At 43.9% G+C, this 25,355-nt stretch overlaps 1 protein-coding gene across 1 annotated transcript in view; it reads right to left on the bottom strand.

The window, feature by feature from the left end:
- myo1d (myosin 1D) overlaps positions 1–25,355 on the bottom strand; it is an 81,331-nt gene that overhangs the window by 26,759 nt on the left and 29,217 nt on the right. Inside the window, exons 12-20 of the mRNA XM_079182361.1 lie at positions 21,269–21,339; positions 19,330–19,404; positions 18,499–18,631; positions 18,245–18,411; positions 15,518–15,725; positions 6,682–6,905; positions 5,866–6,004; positions 4,771–4,875; positions 4,465–4,578 (exon numbers count right to left, since the gene is read on the bottom strand). Of these exons, the coding sequence (XP_079038487.1) occupies positions 4,465–4,578; positions 4,771–4,875; positions 5,866–6,004; positions 6,682–6,905; positions 15,518–15,725; positions 18,245–18,411; positions 18,499–18,631; positions 19,330–19,404; positions 21,269–21,339 (1,236 nt within the window). The remainder of the gene's footprint in view (positions 1–4,464; positions 4,579–4,770; positions 4,876–5,865; positions 6,005–6,681; positions 6,906–15,517; positions 15,726–18,244; positions 18,412–18,498; positions 18,632–19,329; positions 19,405–21,268; positions 21,340–25,355) is intronic.

The raw sequence follows: 25,355 nt of genomic DNA on the forward strand, positions 1-25,355 counted from the left end.
GAGGCTGGTGTGAGGCTGTGCCAGAGATCATCCGCCTCTGAGATGAATTTATTAACACAATTATGCTTCATCACCTTCTAATCCTGATCTCGCGTAAGGTGTTTCGCATAATTTGAGACATTTTTCTTCTTCTTCTTCTACCTGCTGGTTAAGAATAGGCTGCACATGTAAACCATTCATCTATATAAACAAATACGGCCTCACTGCCGCTGTGGGAGGTGTTGAAAAAAAAAACAGACTGAAGAGATCAACGGGTGAAAAAAGAGCCAGAGCCGCAGTGATCACACACTAAAAAAAGACAGGAAAAGAGTGCACATACAGGATAGCAATGTGTGCATGTGCCTGAACGACACCAGACATCAGCTGATCTGCCCTGCCTCCCGGTATCCATGACAACGCTGTCTCCTGGGAAGTTGGCATGACAACAACGGGAGGAGAGAAGCGGAGGGGGGGGGGGGGCGAGAGCGCGAGAGTCAGAGCGCGAGAGAGAGACAGAGAGAGAGAGGGGTGAGGTGGAAAAGAAAAGGAAAGTAAAGATGGTGAGAAACAGGGAGACGAGTCACTGGTGCAGAACGGTTATTTCACCGGGATACGTTTAATTCAAGAAGACAGAGAGTCTAATGATCTCACTGTTGCAGCGCAGGCGTTAACTGGCGTATAAATCCTTTCGGCGGACAGTAGTCGGCTCTTTACTGTAGAACTAACCATCTGTCAGCGCTCAGGCTGCCCTGCAGGAGCAGCGGTAAACACACAGTATCGGGCGGCCGAGGGGACGCTGTGGTGTTAGCCTATCAGTGCTAATCAACAGCGAGCTAACTGCTCTCCCCTCCGTTTGACCTCCTCCGATCGATAGCGCCGCGTCTCAGCCTCCAGCACATCTCCATCTCCTCCTCACCCCTCTTCCTCTCTCCACGTGCTCCTCACTTTTTCACCTTGACCAATTCCCGCCCACTCAGATTGACATTTAAAAAGGCCGCAGGTGTGATGGATACAGCAGGTCAGCGGTTATAACCAGCGTTGTGATTGTGACTAAAAGGATGAATAACTTCTTGGGTTTGGCAACCAAATGCTGTTAAATGATGCACATTTTCTATATTTCTCTTATTGTCGACAAAAACCCATGAAAAGACCAAAAACAACAATAAAAAAAAAAATGGAATCTTCAATAGAAACCAATGGGACTCCCAAATATAGTTCAGTAATTTCCTTTAAAACATTAGGTGTTCTCGTGAGTATTTGTGGCAGCACGACAGTGTGTGTGTGTGTGTGTGTGTGTGTGATTGAGTCACAATAAACTAGTGTGTGTGTTCATGGTGATGAAGGAACAACAGTGAGGCTCACTGATGTGTTTTTAATGGAGCTCTGTGGCTCAGAGGAAGAAGAGATATCAGGCTTTGGGCCGACAGACTTGTTAGTATTAAAAATATTGAATATCACAAGTTATCCTTTAAGAATGCAACAAATTATGAATTGTTTTAGGTAAAAAAAACAGACACAAAATATTTGTTTCACGGTTAAAAAAACATGGCCAACGCCTGTGGTAGCAACCTGTCAATCACTGTGTAGCCCCGCCCTAAAGCATCCCCTGCTTTATGGTCTGTTTGACTCTAAATGGACCATAATGTACTAAATGAACATCATGCTCTATTGAAGAAGACTTGAAACTAGAGATTGAGACCATAAACTCATGTTAGGCAATGTTTACTGAGGGAATAAATCAAGAGAGAAGTAGAGTCATTTTCTCATAGACTTCTATACAACCAGAGGAGTCGCCCCCTGGTGGACAGTAGAGAGAATGCAGGTTTAAGACACTTCTGCATCGACTTCACTTTTCAGACCCGGAGGTTGCTGTCTGGTTATCGTGTCTGTGTACTCTGCTACTTATGTTGTATCACTGTCAATGTGTGAAAGCTGCAAACCATACTATGTGTCCTTCTACAACCCTGACGGCTCTCCATATGCCTGGTGTATGGGACTCGGCTCAGTGTGTGTGAGTGTGTGACTCTCTGAATGAACAATAACTAAAAATCATGCTGCTCTCTCTCTCTCTCTCGCTCTCTCTCTCTGCCACCATCTGTCTCAACTCCATCTCCCCATTTCACTTCCAGATGCAGCGCTACAGGCTTTGGGTGTCCATCTCTAAGCTCTCCTCTAATTCCCTCTCGTCACTCTGTCATGTTGAACACCGGGGCGTCTCGTCACAGTTGTCGCCGCACACACCACCAGCCTCATATCTCACTCATTTCACCAGACGATGGGGGAGTATAACGCATTACTCTTTCACTTCCTGTCTCATTCCCGCCTCACCTCCAAGGTCAGCGGGGCAAATAAACTGCGTGAGTGTTGTAGTAGAGAACAATAAGAGCGCTGGTTAAATCAGAAATATCATCAGTGGTTTGTTGAGGCATTCATTGAAATGCTGCTGTTCTCTTCTTTCTTTGTTTTCTTGAAGAGGAGATTTGGTCCTTTTGCCTTCAGCAGCATGAATACCTTTGTGAGGCTCGATTAGATTTTTAGGACTTCAAGAGAGAGAACATAGCGGCGCTTTTTAAAGGGCCGCTTGAGACTTGGTTTAGTCCAAATGTTTTTTACCCTTTTTTATTTTCATGCGATTCATTTGCACGTTAATATATTTGTTTCACATGGAATGTGAATATGAGGCGGCAAAAAATCTGCGTACGTTTCCTGAGCTTTCGTACTGCAGATAAAGGCATCAATCAACCTTTCACAATAAAGTCCAGAGACTGAGATTTTCGCTGGCAAGTAGTCGAAAAAAAGTCCTAGTATAGTATGTTAAAAAAGTCATAGTGTAGTATGTTAAAAAGGTTATAAATACAAAAGTCTTTATATGAGAAGATCGATACTCACATATGCCAGTTAAATATAAAACTCCAGCCAGGACACGGTTAGCTTAGCTTAGCATAAAGACTGGAAACAGGTGGAAACAGCTAGCCTGGTAACAACATCTGCCAACTGGACTACTCACTAGTTAACATGTTATATCCCGTTTGTTTATTAAAAAACAACTGAAGTGTAAAGACGATAAGCTGTGTTTTGTGCCGGACTATTTCTCGGTCGGACGCGGTGACGTCCTGTCGTCTTTGCTGTTGCCCGGCATGAAAACAAACCCTAAAAACTAAATCACAACTGCAGCCTCTCATTAATAAATGAATTACATTTGAGCGAGAAAATTGAAGAAAACAAGAGAAAAATAAATACATTCCAGCTTAAACGCAACAAATTCTGTCAGCGATTGTGACAAAAACAAGTCGCATGATCTCAACAAACACACACACACACACACACACACACACACACACACACACACACACACACACACACACACACACACACACACACACACACACACACACACACACACACACACACACACACACACACACACACGACAGATGCCATGGAAACAGCCTCATGTGCTGTGTGCATGTAGCAGCTTTAATGGGGCGATCACAGTGTGAATATGAATTAAAAGCAGCCAATTGTGGAGCTGAATGTGATTTTTGCATATTGACATGTTGCCACAGGATAACGGGTGAGATGTGGAAACCAGAGATAATGCAGCTGCTCTCACGTAAACCTCAGCTAGGAGTGCAAGAATATCACATAGTTTATGTCTCACTGTTGCATAGAAGGAACATTTATGTTCGAAAGGCTCCTGCTGGGCTGCAACTCATGATTATTTCAAAATCAAATAATCGTTTGGTCGAGAAAATGTCATAAAAGGTCAAGTTGTCTTGTCTGACAAACAGTCCAAAATCTAAAGAAATCCAATTAAAGATGCCATGAGAAAGAAAACATGAGCAAATCCTCACTTTTAAGAAGCTTAAGAAACCAAATATTTACTATTTCTGCTCATTAAATCACCTTAACGGTCAATTGATTATCTAAGAAGTCAATACGTTTTTCTGTCAATCCGTTAATCGTCTTATTGTTTTCAGAAAGCTTTTATGTGGGACTTTTTCTTATTAATAATAATTCCTATATTGGATATCATTTGTTCAACCACTTCCCTGAAACCTCTAATCTGAAATATATATTTAAACATTTTATGAGTCCGTGATTTTAAAAACAACAAGCAGCACTCTACTGTACATTTATAGAAATCTAAGCAAAGTCATAAGCCGTCAAAAGCCAAGTTTATTCATCTCATTCATGAGTAAATATTTTGACGTAGAACTGACAGAACAAGACTCTTGTGCTTCTTCGCAGCATTAACTTGAGCTCATCGGATTCACGGTTTCATTTTAAAGTGTCTAACACGTCATTTAAATCAGAAGCTGTTCTGCATAAACCCTTTTCATTCTAACCTGCTACACATTAAACAGTGTTTAGAAGAGCTCTCCTTCTATAAAGCCAAAGTATGAAACCTCTGCACCACAACGCTGTTTGAAACTGTGTCTAATGAGCGGCCTGTGTTTGTTAAAGGAATGGAGTGCTCCATACGTTGTAGAGGGGGATGCTCTTCATGGGTTTGTACTGCTTCAGGGGGTCCATCTTGTAGAGGTGGCGGTCAGTGATGAGCACGGCCCGGTCCTCCGCCTTGTGGAAACGGTTGATCTGGAAAAACACAACGCTCCTCATTACTCACCCTCGCAGGACAAGAGCCACGTCTCAACAGCCTGCAGGGAGACGGCGAGAAGAATCGCGAGCAGTCGGGTTGTGTTGTGTTTGTGCAGACGGATGCGTGTTGTGACTGTGTGTGCGCGTGTGGTTGGGAGCGGATGAACGCTCTAGAAGCCTCCTCCCTACCTTGCGCACGTTGCCGGAGAACAAAATCCTCATGAATTTGTCTTTCCGCTGCAGCTCGCTGGAAACCAGTGAGAACGAGGAGGCCATATCAGGGCTGTCTTGCTTCTGTCGGACACAAAGAAAAACACAGAAAAGCTGTTAAAACAATCCACCAACCTAAAGGAATTCATCTCCTAAACTAGATAAATATGCGTTGTTAAATGCTTGAAACTCTCCCGTCTGTACAGTACATATGAAGCTGGTTAGCTTAGCTTAGCACAATGACTGGAAACAGGGGGAAACAGCTAGCCTGGCTCCGTCGAAGCTCTCTGCTTATTAACACAGATTTAGTTTAATCTGTACAAAGAGTAAAATGTTAAAATGTGCCGTTTCACTCGGGGGTGGTGTGACAGACTATTTCTTGGCCGGGACTTCCTGGTTGCCTGGTAACTGGTCACAAGAAAGCGGTGAGGTCGTTATTCCCAAAGTGTCCAACTATTCCTTCACAAACTCCCTCCAAACACAAGCAGAAGTACAAGCAATTAACGGAAAAATTGGCCAAATGTTCGCACCTGAAATGAGACACATTAAAGTAATATATATCTCTAGTTTCTGCGTTCTGGCGTCTGCTTGCTCGTCTGACTACATCACTTAATGTCAGCTGAGACAGCTAATCATCAAATAATCATATTGTGTCAGAAGGTGGCGGGATGTCTGTGAACCTGTTTGAATTTCAATGTACGTAAATATTCTTTAACATTTGGAAACGAGAGGCAAAACCAAAACGTATCAGCCGATGCCGACAGCAACACTGACACGACTGCTCACACTAAAAACACACAAAGTACATTTTTCTCCTTTAAAACATATAAAGACACATTCATTCTTTTTTTTGTCACGAACGGCAATTCAATTAAAAAACGCTCACATTTGTTTAAGTGTAAAGTGACTCCAGTATGTTTTAGTGCCATTTTAAGCACATTTTGAGACTATATTATGAGAATAATGTGGTGAATCACAGTTGTTTTGGCTTATGATAAAAGTGCCATGAACGTTTCGTATCGTCCCATGTCTATATTACTGCTCCCCATCAGTACGGCCGTCCCACCGACTCACCAGGTAGTTTCCTTCCCAGGCTCTCTGCAGCCCCAAGTCGGCCCTCTGGCCCTTCAGGGCCTCCAGGCTGGCTACCTTGGCCCTCACCTGCAGGGCCTCCTCTGGAGAGAGGCCTTTGATCAGTGTCCATGCCCACCACCTGGAGGTAAACACACAAACACAAAGAGAGAGCTGAGAGCGGAGGAGGATCGACTGTCTCCACCGAGACCCTGATAGTTGGGTCAGCGGGGGCGATACAGCGGGACTGCATTGGACCCCAGCTGTACTGTACTTATTGGCCCCTTAACTCACACATCTCGACAGCACAACCTCATTCTCTGAGAAGGCTATTTCTCGTACGGCGCCCGGCTTCAAATAGAGAGAAGCAAACAAACAAGACGTCGGGGATGAAAGGCGGTGATGAGTCTTTGATGGAGGAAGAAAAATCAATGAGCCCAGTGTGAGCCCGAGGCAGAAGGAAACATGTGTTCAAGTTGCTTCAAACGGACTCATCTGGATGTAAAATAACACTCGAGGACATGCGTTGTCTCCAGCTGTTGGGGTCAGACACACTTTCAGTTCAGCCAATACAGGAGAGGGCTTTTCTTCAACAGACAGCAATTTAAAAACAGTTCATTTCTTTTAAAAGCTCATTTTCTGCCTCTGTTTTGAATGAGAATGGATACCAGTTGTATTTTAGCATTTAAAAGGTAGTTTTACTTTATTTTGGAACAGTTTGAAATAAAAGAGACATGACCACAAATCCACTGTGTAAAAGCAGCTTGTTATTTGTATCCATCACATAGATATCACAGTGAAAAGAGAAAGTCATGTTACCTGTTGTAGATGCTCCTGAGGGCCTCCTCGAACTTGCGCAGGACTTTGGGGGGCGTCGGCCACTTCACATGCCGGCCGTAATCCTTCATGGATCGGACGTTTTTGAAGCGGCGGTTGACCTCGCGGACGTACGATCTCACCTTGTAGCGTCGGTAGGCCTGCAGGATGACGAGGGCCGCTCTCATCCGCCGGTATCGCATTCTGGCTAAGGTGCCCCTCCACACCTGCAGACGTAACGTATGGAACCACAATCAGTGACGTATTACAGGAACACAACTGCTGCACGGCTCCTTGAAGGGTTCTTGAGGAATAAGTATGACACTGCACTGCCATAAAGCGGGTAAATAAGCCCGTAGTGTCTCCTTTTAGGCTGTCAAGTTATAGAAATGCTGGTTTCCGACATTACCCATGATGCACTGCAATATAACGGGACCCTACTTTGGCCCCATCTCTGCCAGTAATCACTGTGAGGACTCATAGAGACCTCCGCATACGATGACTTACACCGACCTTTGTCTTAAGCGGAGTTCCACTTTTAGCACCGGAGGAAGGAATGAAGGGATATTTCCAGCTGCTGCATCTACATTTTAATAATTCATTTGGTAGAATATCCACCGCTAACCCGGCTATTTTAAGTTTTTATGCACCGGTGGTAAAAAGCGGACTATAAAGAGCTATGACTGCACTAAACTGAAAATAAAAGTACAGAATAGAGCTATAAATACGGGTGCGTATTGCTGTAAAAGTTACTATATAAGTGTGTATTTCAATGTGTCATACTGCCTTTGTCTTAATTTGCAAATATGGAGAGAAAATGTTTTTTCATTACTCATCATTAGAATTCATTAAACATTGTTTATTTGTGATACATCAGTGCTCGTAATGTTTGAATAATAAGGACTCGGACTAAAAAAAGACTGTAACCAAACATAGGTTGAGTGGCTATCAGACCCTCTCAAACATGAATAATAGATGTGAGTGGGACCCCAGGGAGCCATAACTCCTGATCCGCCCACACTAAAATCACCACCATATGCTCTCCCCTTTTACTCTTTGCTCCCCCTTTATTACACACAACTCTTAACTTATTAACACATTTGTTTGGCGCTACATTGTACCACACTAATGCTACATAATCAGCAATAAGAGTTCATTTAATGTCATAAACCAAAAGGCAATACTGCACTGGAGGCTCAATGCAAAGTAATGCTGGAGATCATGAATATTTAATCTTTCACAGTGTGGGGGTGGAGAAGGGTTTTTATTTTTAACATTTGCATATTAAAAACTGTGGAGGAGGCGATTTTCACCTGACGAGACTGGAGCAGATTAATTCACGTCCTTTCAAGATGATAACACAGCATCCATATCGGCAGCAGGTTTCTGTGTTTAAGTTGTTCTTCGGCATTATGCTATAATGTGAACTGTGATCTACTTCAGAGCACTGAATCATCCACAGCATTCATTCTGAACAGGAAACGGCTTTCTGAAAGAAGCTGCATCACACTGAGATCAATGAGAGAAATCCCATCAGCCGTCTAATCACCGAGGCAGCCCGGTCACACCGTCTTTCTCAGAAAGGGAAAGCTTTAAAGCCCGAACGTTTATGTAACCATGTGTTGTGTTCAGTAATCTGAGATCAGCCCTTTTAGGATAGAAAGTTGAGAAATCTGTCCCCGGGATGTCAACTGATACAGACCAGCCTGATAAAGCCTCCCGGCATGGTTTCTGTGCACGAAACCTCCGATTCTTCAACATTGTTTTGTTAATTATTACAAGCTTAGAAATAACAACAAAAGACAGAAATGAAAAGTCCTTCATATGGACTTGTCTTATAGTCTTTGTAATAGAAATCTGAAGGATTATCCATCTTGGTAATGCTTTATATGAATGTCCCTGTAATACATGTTAGTTAATAGGTAATAAGGCCCTAAAAAGTCCTTATAAGACGCTTATTAACAATATGTGTTACTGAGGTGTTAATAACAATAATTATAGCATTATAAACACGTTTATTGTTAGATTATAAGAACCGAAAATAAATTGTTAACAGTTTAGACTGCTGAAGGAAGTCACTAAAAGAGTTTCTTATAATAGTTTAGCACAACAACACATTTATCAAGTTTAACTAATTTACCTTAATAAACCTTTTTTGTTGCTTTATTAAGATTAAAAACATACTTATTATGCATTTTATTACCAGTTAACTGGTTAATAAATCCTTTATTATACACCAATCAACAGTTTTTTAAAGATTATTACTGTAGTGCTACTATCACTTTCATATACTTCACAACGTTCATAAGCATCCTATAAGCACTCATGAAGGCCTTATTACCTATTCATTAACGCTTATTACAAGAACTTTAAATATAAAGCACTACCAAACTATTGAAAAACACATTTCATGACCAGAAACACAGCTCGTCTTACAGCTGAAAAAGGGTCTTTTTTTAAGCTCATGCTCCATTAAACCACCTGTTATGTTTTGCGTTGGTTCCTCTATAGAGAGAAAGAACAGGCTGTATTTACATCTAAACATTTCTTCATGTTTATGCAAAGCAACCAACATCTATTCAGGTACAAGAATAGCTCCTCTAATCCGGTGTTATTTTCAGGCTGAAATAATGTTTCTCTGGCAAAACGGCCGTTGACGAGAGGAGCAGCTACTCGTCACTAATCGACCCCGGGGATGATGCTCCCACATGCTCGGGGTGACAGCGGTGGGAGGAATGAATGGGTTTTACTTAGTTGTCTCTGTGACCAAGGTTAAGAAGTACTTTAATTTAAATTCAGAGTGTTACGGTAAATCAGGCAGAGCTTTCAGAGGAGGCATCGGGTCGAACGTGACGTCGACTGATGTTAATGCTCGACTGTGAGTTTCGTTAAATTGGTATTTTAAACTTTTAAAGTTAGTAAATAGAAATGATGTGGCAATATCCATCACCATAACAGAGAGATGTGTCATACATTATCTGGCTGTACAAATACACAGTATAATCCACAGTAATTGTGTTTACGTTGTGAATGTGACACCGTCGCTGTGCGATCAACAGCTGAAGTCATCGTGTTTACTTTCATTCACTGGGACAGAACGCAGCGGTTGGATTTGCATTATTTTGTATGATTTGTTTTTCCTTCAAGGTTATCTGCATCTCATGCCTCCAGTTCAACTTCTCCTCATAACAACAGGATATTTCGTGTACAGATTTGCGTTCAAGGGCGGGACTTTAAGAAGAAGGGTCAATTGTCTAAAGTGTTAAAGATTTGTCTGTTGCAGCCTTTGTCTCTACTATACGTTTGGTACGTGACGTGAACGTGTTTTCAATACAGCGTTAAACATTTCTATCTGAACCAGTGGACACCTCTAGAATGCACTTGTGTCAGTCTCAGTATATTCTCCCCCACACAGACACAGCATCCCACATGTGCTCACATAACACACAAAGCAGAAAAGAGGCCAAATCCCATTTCCAGTGAGAGCTCAGTTAAGATGCTGCTGCGATAACATCCACACGGTGCACGGGGCCGTTGCCAGATCCACAACTGTGTTTATCTGAGCAACAAATCACTAATTACGTCGTATGCGGCTGGAGCACAAAGCATCCATGAATCAGATAACAGCGGACATGAAGTGTCTCCGCTGTCTGTGGAGCCTTGGGAAGGTGTGTGACAGGTGGAAAGTGGCGAGGGGTTAGAATTACGACGGGGGCCATCCGGGCGACCACACAGGGCACAAACACAGCATCGACACATTTCCGAGGGGTGTTGGGGGGGGGGGGGGGGGGGGGGGTTTGCGGATAAATCAAGCCAATAACAAGGCCCCCGACGGTCTGCCCCCTTACTCTCCTGGCCAATAAAGCCATCTGATCATCCTTTTTAGAGACTCGTGCCATCCCGGAGCCCCGGCCCTCACCGCGCTCCGGAGCCCCCCCTGGATTTATGAGATCATCAAAAGCCAGATTGGGGGATCTTTTCTTTGCAACAAAGCGGGACAGATTGAAGGGGTTTTACTTGAGAGAAGAGGGGGGGAGACACACACTTATCACACGAGCCAGGACAACTGGTGCGAGCTGGAAGGTTTCGGTTGGGATGTTGAGCAGAACACAGAGCGGAGAGGAGGGGAACCCCCGTTACTGCCAAATGAATGTCTTTAATCCAAAAGCATTGGGACTGGAGGTCTAACAAAAGGCCATTAACTAAACTGCAGTGTTCGCAATAAAAAAAACAACAACAACCCTTTACGTTGTTGTCAGCTAGATGTGGGAAAAAAACAAACCAAATCCCGACATGGAGAGACAGATCGGCCGCTCTGCACCATCGACACACTTGACTGCTGCTGAGCGCCGGAGTTTCCACATCCTCTGGGGATATCGAGCCGGTTTTTCCGGTGACACGCTCGATGCACACGGACCGGGGCGGGGGGGAGGCGCGATCGAGAGCAAGCGGCGCAATTCTGGAGAGGCTGCAACGTGCTCTGAACACGGGGAGGCAGCGGGGCCGAGGCACAGGCCGGCGGTTATTATCATGAATCAATGGAGGCAAACACCAACACCACTAAACATCCTCAGTGCTTTGATCAGAACTCGCAGTAATACGTCAGGTTAGAGTCTTAGCTCCGGGGATAATACTCCAACGATGCTCAAAGTGATCCCGAACTGAACATACTAACACGAAGAGACAGTATTGACGATTGAATTGAGCGGCTCATCCATCATTGAGATGGGACCGGACGAAGCAGATTGGAAGAATATTGCCGATGGTCAGCAGTACGAGCTTAAAGTCACACACACACACACACACACACTATTCAAACGTGTTCGAAGGACACACAATAAAATCAGCTTCATGAGGAAGTAAAGCATATTATCCACCATGTGAACCAATGACAGCAGCAGCACAGGCCTCCACAGAACATCATGTTTATACTGTACGTGCTTTATAAAGATCTGCACAGCTGGTTTGTAGATTATCGTCAGCGCTGCACAATGATGCACGCGATGTTAAACTACATGATTTCATAAGCACGCAAGATTACTTCAGTACTTCATGTACTCAATACTAAATGACAATCTGCTGGTACGTCATCTCTTTTATGTACACTTGTTTTTGCTGTTTTGTTGTTATTTGTGTTTTTATTTGGTGCTCGTGTGAAACTTGTTTGCGCCGCCATCTTGGCCAGGAGCTCCACAGGGCACCTTTAACTGCTTACAATTTAGATTATCAGTTCATAGTTCATTTAGTAACAAACAAACCAATAAAATGAAAATTATAAATAAACTAAATAAATAAAGATATTTTTGAAAAGAAGTAGGTCAAAGTTAACACTTATGTTTATCACATAAATAATCATCTTAATATATAATAAACATGAAAACATGTGTCAACATGTTTTTTGTATTTTATTTCTCCACTTATTCATTTAACTCTTTAAAACATTATTTTCTATTATTTTGTGTCTTCTTTTATCATCCAGTCACTTCCGGTAAATATTTATGTGAGTTTTGTCTTTTGTTGAAGAATATTTTTTTCTTATTTTAACGTATTTTTAGGGCTCATTTGTAGCTTTCTTTTCTCCAGGACACAGTGGTGAGTGATGGTCAACACGTCCCGGTGGCCTCAGACGCTTTCTACGGATAAATACGATTAAAATAAAATAGATTTTGTGAGGACGTGCAGACGATCGTTAAAAGCAGTTTAAAAACAACAACCTGTGCACTCTGGCTGTGAGCCACACATCCGTTGCCATGGAGAAAGACCCACGGCTACAGCCTCTCAGAGTTCTTATACTTGCCAAAGCCGTCGTGTACTGCAGGATATTTTTAGGATTTTTAGTTTCCACATGGAAGCTTTCTCTTGAGAACAGAGGAAGCACACTCTTTCCTCTTTTCCTAATCCAGCAGTAAAACGTGAAAGCGTCCTCCTTTGATTTGCTGCGGTGTTCTCACGCCGTGGAGTGTTTTTATGGCGGCGATAGATCTGGATGATAACTTAAACACTTTGCAGGTTCAGAGGGGGGATCAGAGGATTAGAGATCATGTTTCTGCTGAGGTCTAGCAGGAGACGGATCAGTTCTGGACCGTTTAGCAGAGAGCGAGGCGGCGCTGGCCTCGCTCTGAGGAGCCCGCTGTTCACAGATATCCACTGCATGTCAGCCAGGTTTGAGTTATTACCGCACTATTCATTGCATCGAGACAACGAGTTATCCACCGGAAATAATAACAATTAAAAAACACACACAAAGTGAGACACTTTATCGTTTTAGGACATTTTCTTTTAGCCCCGAGTGGCGGCGACTGCCCAAGAGAAAACACTCAGGACGTCTCATAAACCAACTGCTACACGGAGACTATGTAAAGCTTTGGAAAGCAATTAAGGTGGCTGCTCAGAATACACAAGGGGGGGGGGGGGGGGGGGGTAGTCTCTGTTCTCGTCTTCGCCGCTGCTCTGACAAGCGCCGACAGTTATTATGATGTGGATGGCTGAGCCTGAATTTATGAAATATTCATCTTTACACAGCGGGAAGGTGGAGGGGGGGGGGGGGGCTATGTTTAATTTATGACATCTGGATTTATGTTGGATTCTGCTTCCAGCATCCATTTCTTAGAGTGGTGATGATTTAGATGGGTCCATGCAGGGTGGACGTATCAGCGTTGTTGTTGCAGGATCACACACATGGAGCTGCTCATGCACTCGGGCCTGATTGGAGAAACATCTCAGGTCGGGGGGGATTGAGTGGCTGTAGCACAACAAGAGTGGAGAGACGAGGCGAGTACTGCTTTTGGTTTACGCCTGAACACGACGTCATCACGGCTTCACAGGCCCCGCAAGTTTGTGTCTCTGAATTTTTGGAACCGCTCGGAGCTTTTCTGATAAAAGCACTTTTAACAAAGATGGCCGAATCGTATTTAACTGCTTTGGATTTAAGTAAATTTGCAGCCAAATCAAATTCTTTATAGGATATTCAACCTGTATTTCTTTAAAATGCATTTAATACGTGACGTTTTTCTTTACAGGGCTTGTATACTGACGATAAAGTAGTCCAGGAATATTTACAGTTAATTACAATCCCTTCTCTGAGCTGTGGAGGTTGGTTTATCTCATTTTGCTGGTTACACTCGTTGCCGGTAGACAACGGCAGGATTAATAAGGAGCCTCCTCTCCTCCTCCAATCCTTTCCTCCCGCTACTCCACCGTCCCTCCTCACAGGACGAGAGGTTTTGGTCATTTAAAATCGGGTAAAATGAGACAGTAGAACACAATGATCTCCCAATTTGGACAGGCAGCGGCACCACAAGGAGTGTGCACATTCACAGGGTGTGTTTCTTAGTTGCCTGATGGGGCACACTAAGTGCCATTATTATAAATCCGTGAGGCGAACGGAGGGATGAGACGTGTGTCTGAGCCTCAGTCACCGGCTGACGGACCGTCCTGGCACCGCCGTCCTGCCGGCTGGCATAAGGCTGCGTGGTGTGCCAGGTGCTGATAAGGGGGATTGCTTGGCGCGGCGGGTCGGACTCAGGCCGGGATGTTTGTGTTGGAGTGACAGCGTGATAGATACAGGAGTCAATGCTGCCGTCACAGCGTGTCTAGAGAGTGCACGCGGCACGAGGGAGCGTGCATGTGAAGCACATGCTGCGCGCCGGGCCTCAACGCCGACAGAGGGCGAGATTAAACACGCCTGCTGCGACACCTCGTGATGTTTGTTTTTTGGTTGGCGATTCCTCCGAGGGTTTCCCTTCGCTATCGAAGGCCTGCTTACCCTGGTAGATACAAGATAGGGCTCTCCTCAGGGAGAGCTGGAAGGAACACTCCGTGGGAAGAGCCAACAGAAGGTCGTACGGATCAATACAAAAGGTCGACCAATCAATCTGCTACAGGGGCTGATTTGGCTGGAAAAACCCTTTGAAGTCTGGGAGCTTGGAGATACTCCTTGAGAAAGGTGGACATGAAAGCACAACGTGTGGAGGAATCTGCAAACATGATTCTCATATAATGACAGGTTATGTATAGGCGTAAATCACATGGTTCCCCGGTGGAGTATATAACGCTTCAAGACGTTGTAGAGCTTCCTGCCTGTCGGTTCAAGTGTTTGCTCGGTGCATCTGAGATTTGACAGGCAAGCTGAGAACCACGTCCACCAACCGACGCCTCAAAGTAACCGCTCCGCTCTGCCCGTCTACCCGACACAACGCGATCACGTCGGGGAAACTCGCCGGAAAGGTGTCGTCACGCCACAGTCAAGCTGCGATCAATACTCAGATCAGATTTAAAGACGTGTCCGGCTGAAGGACAAACTGAAACACGAGCATCAAACAAAACTGCAAATGAGACACATCATGTGGCCACACCCAAGCCAACACAGGAAAAAGTCCTGGGAGTTAAAATACCATTAGGCCTACTCTTTGTATTAATTGTGGACTTTCAAGTGTTTTTAAATCATCTTTAAATTGGTAACAAATTAAATCAAAAACATAACATAACAAACGTAGATACTTCCATGTTCCATACTTATAAATCATAAATAATAGCTGTGTGAGCGACAACTTTCACCTGAGAGATAAAAGATTCCTGCGCTCACAATACAAAATGATATCAGCGCTTGTATTAACATTTGACTTTCTCTCGTCTCCGAGTTTATTCATATGCATGAATTTCTATGAGAACACTGAAAAAGATGTTGTTGATTTGGTTCACTGGTTTAGATTCAAGGCAAAAATCACGATTAAAGAAAGAAAGAAGCGTAATGAATTCAGTATTTCCCATGAGGTCAGAGGTTTCCTGTCGTGTCAGTATCAGAGTTCATAAGCCACCGTGAGGTCGGTCCGGCTCTCACCTTCTGGAGGAAGAGGACGATCCTCTGGACCATTTCCACCCGCTGCTCCTCCAGGCTGAAGAGCGTGCGTGGCGTGCGGATGAAGACCTTGGTTTTGCCGTAGGCCACGTCGTGGTCGAATCCACAACCCTGCAGGAGCCTCTTCACCGCTTCTGTGTCCGATGGCAAGTCGTGGTTCGGCCACGTGAACTCTGAGATCATCTTGTATCTGGAGGAGGAGAAACAAAAGACCAAATAAATGGATATTTAAAATGTAGCTTGGTGCAGGAAGGAGCACAACCATGACCTGGATGATTGTACATAAAGTACTTTTGGGGATCCCTTAACTTTTTAATGCAGCGCCATCATCTGGTCAAACTTCTGTCTGTCCAGAGAACCAATTTCCAACATTTCCATCAGCCTCAGCTGTGCTTTGTGTTTAGCGCTAATTTGCAAATGTTAGCACACGCTTACATGCTAACTAAGATGGTAAACACACCTGCTAATTATCAGCATGTTAGCATGCCGACGTTAGCATTTACCTCACAGAGCTGCTAGCCTGACTGCATACTCTTAATGTCGCTATTTCATTTTTTATTAAAACAAAATGAGCAACACAACTATCATCAGAGAGGAAGAAATCATTAAAATTTAAAACCCAGACTTATTTCTCAGCCTCTTAATAAAATAATTATTTGTTTGTGTCCTGTTTTATTAAATCCTCTTTCCTCAGATCATATTATATCTGAAGGACTTTGCTCCCAACATGGAGATCTTTTACATCAAAAGGGTGATTCATTATTGTGAGGTGCACCTGCAGCCTGAACTCAGGGAGAAAGGTGTCAAATTACGCTCTTAAGAGTCTTTTTAGTGCCATAAGTGGATTGAAATACACGACCTTATATTCTTTCTCTCAACCATCAACCCTTTGGTTTTTGTTAAAACAAAAATCACAGCATTGAGACTAATTTAAATTCTAAAATTATGAATTATAGAAAGCTTAATGGAGCTGACTTCCTGCGTTAGTGTGCGTTTAACAAAAGAAAGGTTTTGTAATATGTGTGAGTTGTTTAAACACTAAAAAGAAGGACGACTTTAAAAAAAGAGACTGCTGCTGTATTTACAAAACTAGTGACGCGTTGGAAACTAGCGACCACAGAAATAACGCTCGTGTGAAAATGACCGAGATTAAGACAAATTCTAGGTCAGCACTAATCGTCAAGTCTTCCAAGATCCAAAGATCCCAGTTCTTCTCCAACAGACATCATCTCACAGCCGACCCACCGACACAGACGTCAGTCCAAATGCATCACGAGCGCGGTTGGAGCGACAAGAGTTGGACGACTTGTTCGCATGTTGTGCAAAAGACTCATAACCTGATCCTCCGTTCACCACGGAGCTGCTCTCTGTGACGGCAGTGGGCAGATGTGACAGCTGGGGAATAAGAGCAAGGCTACAACAAGTGTGTGTGTGTGTGTGTAATATTAGAGTGTTGGTAAGCTTAATGTGCGATTGTGTTATGGACTTATGATTATTAATATGCTATTTGGATCAATATCTGGAGATTTAAGGGCTTGTAAGTATTGTCAGTAAGATAAATCATAAACCACTCTGTCAGGCTTAAGATCTCATCTGTTACACAATGCACATCGCATGTGTGTTTGTGTGTGTGTGTGTGTGTGAGTGAAGCTTTCTGGGTCTTTATCTGATTTCATGCAGCGACACCAGTGTCGTTGCATCGCTCCCGCTCGTCCTCCGCGGGGTTAACGTGGCGTTTGAGACTCTAAGGATCCACGTCTGACCATCACTAGTCTAGTCCAGCCCTGACCCGACGGACATCAGCTCAGACTCTCGGCTAATAAGTTGATATTTCAGAGTTACGTTCATACAGGAGAACTAGCGGACATATGTTTTAAACAGCCATATAAAAGCCTACATTTCACACAACTGGAAAAAAAAGTGTTTAATCAACATGTTTATGGTATAAATGATTCATATCGGTCCGACATATCAGACTTCAGTAGCTCTGAAATGTAGATGTTGGTCATTAACGGCACGCTTGCCGGCAAATTAGTGCTGATTGTTTTGTAAACAGACTTGTAATATCAGGTGCTTGAGCTCCTTTATGAATAAAACATGAGTTCAGGTCATCGACTAGCCGTTGTTTGCTGCTTCAAATTAAAAACAGGATCATTTCTGCAGCACATCAGAATGTTTTACAACAACATCTCCTTCTAGTTATTATAATCCATCCTGATTTTAATCAAGTTCAGAGGACACAAATATTATCATTGTAGGGAAATTAACAAAATGAGTTATTTTGTGCCGGCTGCTGGAAATGTAACTGATTAGCTGCAAGATTAGATGCGAGCTAATTAGTGTTCTACATCACATGTTTGCACCCGACAGTGAGGAACCGTGGTGTAAAACCCTTCATGTTAGACCAGATATTAAAGCTCGTCCCATGAGCAAAATATTTCAACTTCAAATCATCACCCTAGCATCATTTGAGGATAAAATGAATTATGAAATATGTCTAGAATTTGGGTAATTGTCGGCTTTGACATATATGATATATTGTTCACAAGGAGGAGGCATTCCCAAGAAGGAATACAAATGAACAGCAATGAATCAATGAAGAAAACAACATGAAATAACTCAAAACACCGAAGGGGAGCGAGATAAAAACTCACAGAAACAAGGTGTATCACGAGGCCAAAGGCGTGTAAAGTGTTTATTGAAGGATACCTCTGGAGGAAGCGAGGGTAGGTCTGCCTGTAGGCGAAGCCGGCACGCCGCACTCTGACGTTCTCCAGCAGCCCGAGGTACTCCACCTGGTGGCGGCAGCGCTCGTGCTCGAACAGCAGAGGGGACTTGACGTCGTTGGGCTTGATGCAGCGAACGTAGTAGGGTTCCTATAGGCGTGGGAGAGGGGGGGGGGGGGGCGCGTTAACAGCCACGTTAAGCTGAATTCAACATGCAAAGACGAAACGGCCGCTCACCTTGCAGGCCAAGTTCTCCACTAACAAGATCATGGAGTTCCTGAAGAGCGTCGCAGCCGTTAGAGGTCGTTTGGTGACCTCCGTGATGCTCAGTTTGCCCTCAGGCCACATCGCCTTCAGCACTGGGTTAGAGCTGGAAACATGACGGCAGAGTTTACAACACAAACAATCACAGCACACGTCAGTGTTGTTGGCCGTTGTGCGTTTGTTCAAATGTAAAAAAGCTCGACGACACTATGTTTAGTTATCTAGTAAAGTGACGCTTCACAATTAAAAACATGGTGTGATTTTTGCGGGGATCTATACCAAACAAAGATGAGTGAATTATGATGTGTAGACGTCTCTGCAGCACGAATATTTAACCTAAAATAGTATTATGACAATTTTTCACCTGTAACAAAGATTGTGTCTCCTGCAAATTGAAAAGATCTAATTGTGCAGCCCTTATTTGAGTGACTCCTACCTTCAACAATATGCATTTTAATGTAGACTTTGAATAAGAATAATGTTTCCATTAGATCCTTAAAACCCACGTTGAAACATTTTTGGCTGCTTTCCAAACGTTGTGCTTTTGACCCGAGTAACGAGTATCATCAATATCACATTAGGCAGGTCAGGAATCACCAGACCTCACGTTCATATTCAGCGGAGGAAACACACCGGAGGACTGGAAGCAGAGGAGGAGGATAAAAGCCAGCTCAGGGGAGATTAGCTGTACTAGTCCTGTGCTGTTCTGTCTGGAGGGGTGTCATGTAAAGTGCTGCAAGGAACACAGTGTGTGGAGGTGATTGAAGTGGTGTGTAGTACTCTGTGTGTGTGTGTGTGTGTTACCTGTTGTACAGCAGCCTCTTGAAATCCTGGAACAGAGTGTCTTTGTTCTTATCAATGAAACCCACCACTGAGTACCTGAGGAGAGGAGACAAGGAGGCGGGTAAATGTAAATAAACCAGAATCCCTTCGACCTGAGGCCACTTTATTATGTGCACCTTTCTATTACTGACCCCAGAACACCCAGAATCATCCGAGGCATTGATCCTACAAGGTGCTGGAAACATTCCTGATAGATTCTGCAGCGTGTTTACGTGATAGCATCACACAGTTGCTGCAGATTTAGCGGCTGCACATTCGTGCTGCGAGCCTCCCGTTCCACCGCGTCCTAAAAGTGCTTTATTCAGATTGAGATCGAGCGACTGTGAAGTCGCTGTCATGTTGGGAGCCTGAGAGGATGTGTGCTTTGTGATATGGCACGTTATCCAATACTCTGCGTTTAAACCATGCTCAGTTGCCCAGCAGCCTGAACCGCCGACAAAAGGCAGGATCAATCCTCTCTTCTCATTTCTCAGTTTGTACATCCTCTGTTCCTTTCCTCGCCTCCTCTCCTCACATCTTAGTACTTCTGGTTGTACAGACATCTGTGAGAAAAGTCTCCTTCAACACAGCATGATGTTCATTTAGTAAATGATGGTCCATTTAGAGTCAAACAGACCATAAAGCAGCGGATGCTTTAGGGGCGGGGCTACTGTGATTGACAGGTTGCTACCTCGGCGTTGTCCCGTCTGAGAGTTGTCCGTGTTTTTGTCTACAAATTTCCCTCTTGACCAGGTCTGCAAACTTTTTACACATTGAGTTGCTGCCACATGATTGGCTGGTGAGAGAACAGCATGAGCAAGCAGGTGTACCTAATAAAGTGGCCACTGGGTGTGTTAATTGTAGTTTAATGTAAATGTTATCTCAGCCCTATGTTAATATACACTTTACGTTAATGTGTGCTGTTGAGTGATGAGCTGCTATAAATAGCGCCGTGCTGTGAGGGGGGCGCTGCCTCCTGGTCTAAGTGGTTCAGGGATCAATCAAGCCCGAGTCCTCCCGTGGGTGGCAGACACTTAGCCCTCACACATGGGCTCAACACGTTTCCCTGAGAGCACTTTTTGGGGGCTTAGCGTGTGTGATTTATTCATTTGAATGGCACCCAAGTACTTCGGGGATTGGGAAGTGGTGCAGTCAGTTCAGGGGGGGCGTCGTGCAACGAAGGTGTCGGTTGAACGTTCGAGTGTGTGCATGCAAGTGTCCTTAACTGCGTATTCAAACGAGGGTTATTTTGGATGCGATTCAGTTCTTATTGCACTGCTGCAGACTACAGTGTGGACTCTCTGCACACGTCTGTGCACACAGAATCAATCAGCACCCAGGCGGAGTAGAATTCTCTTCATGTGGGAACTTGTTGGAAATCTTTGATGAAGATTAATCCACATTCATTTTGGGTTATTTGATGTTCTGCCTCCTTTTTTACAGAAAATGTTCAAATCCAACATGAAAGTGTCAAATGGAGCCGTGAGATGACTTGTGTTCAGCCAATGACAGCTCCTTCATTTCAACCAATTATAAACTAAAAACTGGAGACAAGATGAATGTTGCAGAGCAGTTGGAGTATCGACGATGTAACGTAACCGTCTGAGAGGTGCACTGAAATGTGTTTGTTCTATTTTACATTAACTGATCCAAGGCATTGTCTAAAGTACTGCAATATATTCAAATACAGCGCGTTAAATAGACAACGGAAACCAGGCAATGAAAATAACATTTGGTCAAAAAACAACCATCGAGTGTAATTTAGGAACCCTAAACTTCTATCTGCTCTTGAAGCAGCCAAAAGTAAAAGACTGTTCGGCTCTGACGCATGAATACGTAAACATGTCCAAATGTGGGAAAAGGAGCATGAATCACCGGCTGAAAAGCTTCTCCTGAATAAATAAAAGTTGAAGACACTCACACCACATCTCCTGCGTAGTGTCTGATGCGAAAGTCTCTGTCAAACTCCAAACTCTTGTCCGTCGGCGAGAGCTGCAGAGAGACAATGAAGACAATCATCTCAGAACAAAGTATTAAAAGAGCAAAGAGCACAATACTGTGTGTTTAAAGGAATACTTTGACCACAAAAGGAGCATTAATGTGTTCAAACTAAACAGTATCACTCATGTTGCATCACTGATGATTTAAAGAGTGTCGTGGGAAAAACCTCTTGGGAATTTGGGGTTCGATTGCTTTTGGGAAATGGTGCCCACATTAAGTCTCAAGAACAAATGTGTGTGAAGTATGAAGTCTGCAGTTCTACCCATTACTTAAACAATGTCAGAATTCAATTCCAAACATCATCAGCCCTTTTGTGATTACTCTATAGAGGTTAAGAATGACTTGCAAAACTGCAGAAGCAACAGACCGGATGCAGTGATGTGGAAAAACACCCAACACTGTCAGGAGGGATAAAGTCTCACAGAGGAGAGGAAGAGAGAGAGGAGAGAGAGAGAGAGGAAGAGAAGTGGAAGACGTAGTGAATAAAAGTCAAGAATGGGGGCAACAGAGACGGTGAGACAAGGACCGAGGAAGAGGAAGAGAGACCAATGTGGTGTGATGGAGAGAGAAGAAAGTGTGATACTGATGCGTGTATGTAGGCCAGTGAGCAGGAGGACAGAAGCATGAATGGAAACACAGAAAGGTTCGACACGGACTGGCAACCGCTCCTGATGAGCGCGATAAGGCTTCCTGTTTCCTCCACATCTGCAAAGCTGCTGTTTAGGAAGCGTTGTGCAGGGTGAAGTTGTGTGTGTGTGTGAGTGTGAGTGACACATGGGAGAGTGGTATCCCACGCTCTCATCATCAACAATCCCCAAAAGAGAGAGAAGTGATTAGCATGTAAGAGCAGAGGGCCAGGATTAAACATGACGATGTGTTGGACCTCTTCTGAAACGTCTTCCCCTCAGGAGTGGAGGCGGTTACAGCATCATAATAACCACCGTGGTCTTTAGAATGAGATGCTGAACAGTAACATTGGGTTAAATGTGCGGGTGTACACATACTATCGGCCGTGTAAACGTCCTCAGAGTGAAGTCAAAACGACGGTGTAGACAGACGGGAGGTGAGAGTGAAAAGCAAATAAAACTTTTACAGCCTCATCGCCTTCCACCTGCAGGCCGAGCCAACACAGTACGTCCCATTAGTGTCTTTGTGAAAATATTGACTGACTCATCGGAGTGCTCTCAGACACACACACACACACACACACACACACACACACACACACACACACACTCCCATATGAGAGGAGAACACAATCTAAAGCTCACGGAGAAACAGAGAGATTTACATCAGAGAGCTGAATGAATCCGTCGGCGTTGATTCAAAGCACACGGCGCTCCACGGTGGATCTGCGACAGTGAAATCACTAAACTATTTACCTTCCTGCCACTTCACAAGTCTACTGACGCATAGAAGTGCCTCCAGCAACAGTCTCTCAAGTTCTTCTTTATTGCCAGGAAATGTTATTAAAAAGGATTATTTAAAGTAGCCAGTTAGCAACACTTTAAATCCTTTTAATAAGGTCTCAATACTCAAGACCTTAAACTTCAAGCCCGTACGGAGTTTGAACCGTCTCAAGATTAGGAGACAATCTATTCTGGAAATCAAGAACACACATTTTCGGGAGATAAATACTTCGAACAGAGGAAACAAATAACCGAGTGCACACAAACAAACAAACAAACAAACAAACAAACAAACAAACACACACAGAGGGCAGAGAGAGAAACAGATGCACCATCAGACCGACAGCCTGCATCTGCTGGAAGCCACACGGCCCCTCATCAGTTACACTCCAACACACACACACACACACACACACACACACGCTCACACACACACACACACACACACACACACACACACACACACACACACACACACACACACACACACACACACACACACACACACACACACACACACTTCTTGGCAGCTTTATTATTAGCACCTCCTCTGTGTTTGGGACTCAGCCTAGTGTTAAGACCGAGGGTGTGATGGAGAAGGCTGTGTGTGTGTGTGTGTGTGTGTGTGTGTGTGTGTGTGTGTGTGTGTGTGTGTGTGTGTGTGTGTGAAAGAGAGAGGGAGGAGGGCACACGAATAGACACAGAACAAGGTCAGAATGAATGAGGAAAGGAGGAATATTAGGATGTGGAAGAGTGGAAGAGACACATTCAGAATAAATATAACGGACAGTGAGAATAAACATGTTCTGATATTTATGAAACATAGAGATATTATAACGAGATGTATTGGGCATATTGTTTTAGATGGAAGTTGTTTATGCCAGTAATGTTGCCAGTAGTATGGGTTGTTATTAAAGTCTTACTTTAAATTCATCGTTATTATTGTTATTGTGTAGAAAATTCTAAGAAAAATGAGAACGAAACAAACAACGTATGACCTATGAAGTAGCAAATATAGCGGATTAGCAAAAATTAAGTTTTGGTATTCTAATGAGAAATCTGTTGTTTACTTTTAGATGCAGTCAACACAGATTAAATCTGAGCAGGAGATTCAACGACTCTCCCTTTAAGAATAACTGTAGAATAACACGTAACCTCCAGCTGCTGTGGAAACGCTAGTGTTGCTAATTCAGGCCGTTAAACAGAGCGACTCTGCTGAGCAGCTTCAGGCGGATACGACGCCATGAATGTAAAGCAGGGACGGTGCTGAAAAACTGCTGAATCAGCACGCGTTCCCAGGACCATCAATCCCTACAAAATAAGATACCACGAGCGTGATTAGTTTTTCAGATTAATGGTCTCTCCTATCAAAAAAATATTAGATTACAGTGAAAAACAGCTGGGTTTGACATGTTCTACAAGCCCTAAAAAGGTGATTGTGAGTCCAAAAACAACATCTTAACATTTAAAGAAAGCAGGAACCGTCATCTTTCTTTAAAAATGTCTCTTCTGTCAATCCACTAATCCATGAGCCTGCACATCCCCTCCTCTCTCAGTCAAGATGGACGGACTGTATCGTAGAAACGACTGACAGCCAGAGAGTCAAACCAACAGATTCATGAAGGAGACAGAGAGAAGGGGGCAAGGGGACACGTGGAGAGAAAAGGAATTAGCTTGAACAGGAGCGACGGGAAGTTAATTTTATTAAATATAATGAAGACAAAAGGCAGGACGGAGGAGACGGGAACATTTCAATTAGAGGAAACTGCAGGAAAAATAAATATATAAATAAAGGAGGTAAACTGTGTGAACAGAAGGAGGAAGTGAGGTGAGAAGGCGAGAGACAGAAACTAACACGAACACGGTGGAACCGACCGTCTCAGGGAAACACTGTGACAGGAAGTGATGAGAAGAGGCTTCACTTCACCTTAAACTCTCACGATGGTGACGGGTCTTTGAGGTTTTGTTTGCAGATAAAACACGCAGATCACCGCAGCCACGTTTATGAAGAGTATCAACTATGTATTAAGATATCAACTCATCTAATTAGAATTGAAGTTTCAACATTTGTACGTAACTGAAGTCTAAAATAACGACGACTCGCAGATGTTTGATCACCTTTTGTTGGCCGAGGAGCAGAAACACGACCTGACGGATTAATATAATTAACTGATCGGGCACATTGAACAGCCGCAGCCTTCTGTCCTTCACTAGTCACTGCACAGACTGGACGTTCTGAATGTAGACAGAGAGGAGTCACCACTGAGCTGGAGGAGTCACAGAGGGATGAGTCCTCAACACCGGCTGCAGCGAACAGACAGATGAAATAGTTTGTTGTGTTTGGTCACGATGCTGGTGGGTCTTATTGTTCTGAACTCCAACTATCCACTCCTCTCCATCCCGTTTTGCCACCTGTGCCACTCCTGCTCTCTAACCCCCGAGCCCAAACAGCCATCTACAGTATGGAGGGCCAGGCCTCCCGACGAGCAGCGTCTGACTGTCTCCGGACCGGTCAGGGACTCACAGCGGGTCCCGTGGAGCTAATCCAGGCAGCAGATGAGGAGATGGCTCGCTCCCAAAGCACAGACTGGCAGCTGT

The sequence above is a fragment of the Pholis gunnellus genome (assembly GCF_910591455.1).
Source record: "Pholis gunnellus genome assembly, chromosome: 21".
NCBI classification, from domain to species: Eukaryota; Metazoa; Chordata; class Actinopteri; order Perciformes; family Pholidae; genus Pholis; species Pholis gunnellus.